The 6,947-nt window shown below is 46.5% G+C and overlaps 1 protein-coding gene across 1 annotated transcript in view; it reads left to right on the top strand.

Moving 5' to 3' along the window:
• LOC124010647 (collagen alpha-1(XXIII) chain-like) overlaps positions 1–6,947 on the top strand; it is a 485,745-nt gene that overhangs the window by 308,223 nt on the left and 170,575 nt on the right. Inside the window, exons 18-19 of the mRNA XM_046323317.1 lie at positions 3,353–3,420; positions 3,749–3,969. Coding sequence (XP_046179273.1) covers positions 3,353–3,420; positions 3,749–3,969 — 289 coding nt within the window. The remainder of the gene's footprint in view (positions 1–3,352; positions 3,421–3,748; positions 3,970–6,947) is intronic.

Below are 6,947 nucleotides of genomic sequence, written 5' to 3'. Positions count from 1 at the left end.
AGATACTGTATGAGAGTGTGAAGTAAAGATCTTAGGTGTGTAAAGGTCTTAAGTATTAAGCAAAAGGTCTTAGTGTGTAGCAAATATCTTAGTGTGAGTAAAGGTCTTAGTGTAAGTAAAGGTCTTAGTGAGATAAAGGTATTAGTGTGAAGTAAAAGGTATTGGTGTGAGTAAAGGTCTTAGTGTGAGTAAAGGTCTGCAGTATTGTAGAGTCTTAGGTGTGAGTAAAGGTCTTGGTGTGAGTGAAAGGTCTTGAGTGTGCAAGATAAGGTCTTGGTGTGAGTAAAGGTCTTAGTGTAAGTAAAGTATTAGTCATGAAAAGTAAAGGATCTTAGGTGTGATAAAGTCTTAGTATTAGTAAAGTCTAGTATGTAAGAGTGTGTAGTAAAGTCTTGGTGTAAGTAAAGTATTAGTGTGAGTAAAAGTATTAGTGTGAAGTAAAGATCAGTATGTAGTAAAGGTCTTGGTGTGAGTAAAGGTCTTGGTGTGAGTGAAGGTCTTAGTGTGAGCAAAGGTATTAGTGTGAGTCAGTCTCGGTGTGAGTAAAGGTCCTGGTGTAAGTAGTCAGTGAGTAAAGGTCTTGGTGTGAGTAAAGGTCTTGGTGTGAAGTAAAGTCTTAGTATTAGTAAAGGCATGTGTAGAGTGCATTGAGTGAGAAGGCATCGGTGTGAGTAGTATAGGTGAGAAGGTCTTGAGTGTGAGTAAATGTATTAGTGTGAGTGAGAAGTCATTGGTGTTAAAAGGTCTTGGTGTGTGTAAAGGTCTTGGTGTGAGTAAAGGTCTTGGTGTGAGTAAAGGTCTTGGTGTGAGTAAAGGTCTTGGTGTGAGTAAAGGTCTTGGTGTGGTAAGGTCTTAGATGTGAGCAAAAGTCATGGTGTGAGTAAAGGTCTTAGTGTGTGAAGGTCCTGGGTGAGTAAAGGTCTTGTGTGAGTAAAGGTCTTAGTATTAGTAAAGGTCTTGGTGTAAGTAAAGGTCTTGGTGTGAAGTAAAAGTCTTAGTGTAGCAAAGGTATTGGTGTAGTAAGGTATTGGTGTGAGTAAAGGTCTTAGTGTGAGTAAAGGTCTTAGTATTAGTAAAGGTCTTAGTATTAGAACAGGTCTTGGTGTGAGTAAAGCTCTGGTGTGAGTAAAGTATTAGTGGTCTTGGTGAGTAAAGGTGTGTGCAAAGGTCCTAGTATTAGTAAATGGTACTTGGTGTGTAGTAAACGTCTTGGTGTGTAGTAAAGGTCTTAGTGTGAGTAAAGGTCCTGGTGTGAGTAAAGGTACTTGGTGTGAGTAAAGGTCTTGGTGTGAGTAAAGGTCTTGAGTGTGAGTAAAGGTCTTGGTGTGAGTAAAGGTCTTGGTGTGAGTAAAGGTCTCGGTGTGAGTAAAGGTCTTGGTGAGTAAAGGTCTTGGTGTGAGTAAAGGTCTTGGTGTGAGTAAAGGTCTTGGTGTGAGTAAAGGTCTTGGTGTGAGTAAAGGTCTTGGTGTGAGTAAAGGTCTTGGTGTGAGTAAAGGTATTGGTGAGTAAAGGTCTTAGTGTGAGTAAAGGTCTTGGTGTGAGTAAAGGTCTTGGTGTGAGTAAAGGTCTTGGTGTGAGTAAAGGTCTTGGTGTGAGTAAAGGTCTTGGTGTGAGTAAAGGTCTTAGTGTGAGTAAAGGTCTTGGTGTGAGTAAAGGTCTTGGTGAGTAAAAGGTCTTAGTGTGAGTAAAGGTCTTAGTGTAGTAAAGGTCTTGGTGTGAGTAAAGGTCTTGGTGTAGTATAAGGTCTTAGTATTAGTAAAGGTATTGATGTGAGTAAATGTCTTGGTGTGAGTAAAGGTCTTAGTATTAGTAAAGGTATTGGTGTGAGTAAAGGTCTTGGTGTGTGTAAAGGTCTTGGTGTGAGTAAAGGTCTTGGTGTGAGTAAAGGTCTTAGTGTGAAGTGAATAGATCTTGGTGTGAGTAAAGGTCTTAGTGTGTAGTAAAGGTCTTGGTGTGAGTAAAGGTCTTGGTGTGAGTAAAGGTCTTGGTGTGAGTAAAGGTATTGGTGTGAGGTGTGAGTAAAGGTCTTGGTGTAGTAAAGGTCTTAGTATTAGTAAAGGTCTTGGGTGTGAGTAAAGGTCTTGGTGTGAGTAAAGGTCTTGGTGTAAGTAAAGGTCTTGGTGTAAGTAAAGGTCTTGGTGTAAGTAAAGGTCTTGGTGTGAGTAAAGGTCTTAGTATTAGTAAAGGTCTTGGTGTGAGTAAAGGTATTGGTGTGAGTAAAGGTCTTGGTGTAAGTAAAGGTCTTGGTGTGAGGAAAGGTATTGGTGTGAGTAAAGGTATCGGTGTGAGTAAAGGTCTTGGTGTGAGTAAAGGTCTTGGTGTGAGTAAAGGTCTTGGTGTGTGTAAAGGTCTTGTTGTGAGTAAAGGTCTTGGTGTAGTAAAGGTCTTAGTATAGTAAGGTCTTGGTGTGTAAAGGTCTTGGTGTGAGTAAGGTCTTAGTATGAGCAAAGGCTTAGTGTGAGTAAATGTCTTGGTGTGAGTAAAGGTCTTGGTGTGAGTAAAGGTCTTAGTATTAGTAAAGGTCTTGGTGTGAGTAAAGGTCTTGGTGAGTAAAGTCTTAGTGTGAGTAAAGGTCTTGAGTGTGAGTAAAGGTCTTAGTGTGAGTAAAGGTCTTAGTGTGAGTAAAGGTCTTAGTGTGAGTAAAGGTCTCAGTAGTAAAGGTCCTAGGTGAGTAAAGGTCTTGGTGTGAGTAAAGTCCTGGTGTGAGTAAAGGTCTTGGTGTGAGTAAAGGTCTTAGTATTAGTAAGGTCTTAGTGTGAGTAAAGGTCTTGGTGAAGTAAAGGTCTTAGTGTAGAAAGTCTGTGTGAGTAAAGGTCTTGGTGTAGTAAAGGTCTTAGTGTGAGTAAAGGTCTTAGTGTGAGTAAAAGGTATTAGGTGAGTAAAGGTCTTGGTGTGAGTAAAGGTCTTGGTGTGAGTAAAGGTCTTAGTGTGAGTAAAGGTCTTGGTGTGAGTAAAGGTCTTGGTGTGAGTAAAGGTCTTGGTGTGTGTAAAGGTCTTAGTATTAGTAAAGGTCTTGGTGTGAGTAAAGGTCTTGGTGTGAGTAAAGGTCTTGGTGTGAGTAAAGGTCTTGGTGTGAGTAAAGGTCTTGGTGTGAGTAAAGGTCTTGGTGTGAGTAAAGGTCTTGGTGTGAGTAAAGGTCTTGGTGTGAGTAAAGGTCTTGGTGTGAGTAAAGGTCTTGGTGTGAGTAAAGGTCTTGGTGTGAGTAAAGGTCTTAGTATGAGTAAAGGTCTTGGTGTGAGTAAAGGTCTTGGTGTGAGTAAAGGTCTTGGTGTGAGTGAAGGTCTTGTTGTGGGTAATGGTCTTGGTGTAAGTAAAGGTCTTGGTGTGAGTAAAGGTCTTGGTGTGAGTAAAGGTGTGTTAAGGTCTTGGTGTGTAAAGGTCTTGGTGTGAGTAAAGGTATTGGTGTGAGTAAAGGTCTTGGTGTGAGTAAAGGTCTTGCTTGGTGTGTGTAAAGGAGTTAGTGTGAGTAAAGGTATTGGTGTGTGTAAAGGTCTTAGTATTAGTAAAGGTCTTAGTGTGAGTAAAGGTCTTAGTATTAGTAAAGGTTTTGGTGTGTGTAAAGGTCTTGGTGTGAGTAAAGGTATTGGTGTGAGGTGTGAGTAAAGGTATTGGTGTGAGGTGTGAGTAAAGGTATTGGTGTGTTTCAAGGTCTTAGTACTAGTAAAGGTATTGGTGATGATATTAAGGAAGGAGAGATGCATTTTCACAGGATTCAAAAATAACTTGTCTCCCTGTCCTCTCCCAACAGCTATCACCCATAATAAGCAGCACCGGCTGTTTCAGGAGGGGGCCCAGGCTAGTATAGGGGTACAGAAGTTTGCTGAGGTAGGGGTGACGGTAGATCTGGTGAAGGGGGCGAAGGATGCCAGGAAGAGACGAGCGGTCGGTGCCATGTACAGAACAGCAGGTATCGCCACTGGCATCGGGCACAGCTCCACAGAATTGCTGCTGCAACCACGGAGCCCACTGGTAGGCATGATATACACACGCACAGGCACACACACACACACACGCACGCACGCGCACACACACCACCATTTACACACACGTTACTGCTTTCCATGAACCTCTCCACAACCCTTTCCAAGGTCCAGTTCCTCTCTCTCTCTAAATATACAGACACGCCATGACTTTATCAACTCTGTTCTGCTCTCCGCTCCCACCACAAAACCTTAGCAACAAACACTCCTCAACTCAATACATAGTCAACTCATGACCCGGCCCCACCAAAGGCAAACCCCTTGACTCAATCTACCCTCCCTGACCAAACACTTCACTAGTCTTTTCCAGTGTTCCAATCAGGCTAAGTTTAGCATCCAGCCCTGTGGCCACAAACTCCCTCATCCGTCCTGCCTGGTCTATGTCTGCTGTCTCCCCTGATGAACTTAGGGCCCGGGCTGAGGCTTAGGCTGCAATGTTAGGTTTGGACTGGAGCGGTATTCTGGGGCTTGGGCTGAAGCTAGGAATGAGACTGGGACTGGGAGGGATGCTATCCAGAATAGGTGGGTTCTAGGCTGCCTGGGGTTGGGACTGGGAGGGATGTTATCCAGAATAGGTGGGTTCTAGGCTGCCTTTGGTTGGGACTGGGAGGGATGCTATCCAGAATAGGTGGGTTCTAGGCTGCCTGGGGTTGGGCCTGGGAGGGATGCTATCCAGAATAGGTGGGTTCTAGGCTGCCTAGGGCTGGGGCTGGGACTGGGAGGGATGCTATCCAGAATAGGTGGGTTCTAGGCTGCCTGAGGTTGGGACTGGGAGGGATGCTATCCAGGATAGGTGGGTTCTAGGCTGCCTAGGGCTGGGGCTGGGACTGGGAGGGATGCTATCCAGAATAGGTGGGTTCTAGGCTGCCTGGGGTTGGGCCTGGGAGGGATGCTATCCAGAATAGGTGGGTTCTAGGCTGCCTAGGGCTGGGGCTGGGACTGGGAGGGATGCTATCCAGAATAGGTGGGTTCTAGGCTGCCTGGGGTTGGGACTGGGAGGGATGCTATCCAGGATAGGTGGGTTCCAGGCTGGCTGAGGCTGGAGCTGGGACTGGGAGGGATGCTAGCCAGGCTAGGTGGGTTCCAGGCTGGCTGAGGCTGGAGCTGTGACTGGGAGGGATGCTAGCCAGGCTAGGTGGGTTCTGGGCTGGGGCTGGGACTATTAGGGATGCTAGCCAGGCTAGGTGGGTTCTAGGCTGAGGCTGGGGCTGGGACTGGGAGGGATGCTAGCCAGGCTTGGTGGGTTCTGGGCTGGGACTATTAGGGATGCTAGCCAGGCTAGGTGGGTTCTAGGCTGAGGCTGGGGCTGGGAGGGATGCTAGCCAGGCTAGGTGGGTTCTGGGCTGAGGCTGGTGCTGGTGCTGGGAGGGATGCTAGCCAGGCTAGGTGGGTTCATGGCTGAGACTGGTGCTGGGACTGGGAGGGATGCTAGCCAGGCTAGGTGGGTTCTAGGCTGAGGCTGGGACTGGGAGGGATGCTAGCCAGGCTAGTTGGGTTCTGGGCTGAGGCTGGTGCTGGTGCTGGGACTGGGAGGGATGCTAGCCAGGCTAGGTGGGTTCTGGGCTGGGACTGGGAGGGATGCTAGCCAGGCTCGGTGGGTTCTGGGCTGCCTGGAGCTGCTGTCTGCTTCTGGTGGATGTATGTTTTTCCTCGCCCTCACACTTAGTTGAGGACTGAAGTGGAGACAAGTGGAGAGCGGGCGCGAGACAAGTGGAGAGAAGGCGCGAGACAAGTGGAGAGTGGGCGCGAGACAAGTGCAGAGAGGGCGCAAGACAAGTGGAGAGAAGGCGTGATACAAGTGGAGAGAGGGCACGATACAAGTGGAGAGAGGGTGCGAAACAAGTGGAGAGAGAGCGCGAAACAAGTGGAGAGAGAGTGCGATACAAGGGCGCGATACAAGTGTAGAGGGGGAAGAGATGGGTGAGAAGTGTGGAAAGAGGGGGAGAGTGGAGGGTGGGTAGTTCCTGAAGGTGAGGTGCTGGTGACCCAACATTTTGTTTATTAGTAATTCCACTGCCTGTCTTCGCCTGGAGCAAAAACAACCCCCATGAAAAGCATCTCCCTCCAGTGCTGGCTGCCCCATACTGAAGGCTAGCGCTTGTCTGGCATTTTCTGATCTGTGCTGGAGTCTGACTGTGATGTCTGTGCTGGTCTAGCCAATCTGTTTTTAGATCAGCGGGCAACAAGGCTGAGAAGGGGGATGGAGATGTCAGCCTTTGTGTGGAACTGACAATGATAGATCAAATTGTCCGCATCTGGAAATATACAAAGAGAAACACACGTAGGCTAATGCACGCTCGCTCGCTCACACACACACACACACACACAAAATGTTGCTGATCTGTGCGTGTTGGTAGGCACAAATTATGTGTAAGCCTATTGCAGCCAGAACCAATCCGATCTACTTTGCATGAGGAAACCACTGCATTTCTACAGACTAGTGCTTCCAGAGAAAATCGGACAGTCATGCATATTTCCCCTAAACTTCTGGTACTGCCAGGTTTGGGCGGGTTGAGGTTGGGGATTTTTCATTCTCTTGACTTGGGCCTGGGATTCTGTGGGCCCTGGGGAGATCATGCCTAGATGGAGTGTCAATATTAGGTATCAGTGTGTGTCAGTGAGTGTCTCTGGCCTTCAAATCAAATTTGATCAACACGACAACACCTTATCCACCTCAGGAGACTGAAAAGATTTGGCATGGGTCCCTTAAAAAGTTCTACAGGTGCATCATTGAGAGCATCCTGTCGTGTCTTTGGTTATGCCGGATTAAGTGATATGACATGCTATTCTATAAAATAATTTATCCGTAATTAATATTACCTGATTGAGCTAATCATGTAAATATAATTAACTAGAGAGTCGGGCATCACTAATAATATTTATAGAGCTGTTATCTTCCGAATAAACTCTTAAAGACCTAGTAAATTGCTGGTAAATTGAATACGTTGTAGTAACGTCGTTGTGTGG

The sequence above is a fragment of the Oncorhynchus gorbuscha genome, linkage group LG23 (genome assembly GCF_021184085.1).
Source record: "Oncorhynchus gorbuscha isolate QuinsamMale2020 ecotype Even-year linkage group LG23, OgorEven_v1.0, whole genome shotgun sequence".
Lineage (NCBI taxonomy): Eukaryota > Metazoa > Chordata > Actinopteri > Salmoniformes > Salmonidae > Oncorhynchus > Oncorhynchus gorbuscha.
The sequence above is the reverse complement of the archived record's forward strand: the minus strand, read 5'-3'. Positions and strand labels throughout refer to the sequence as shown.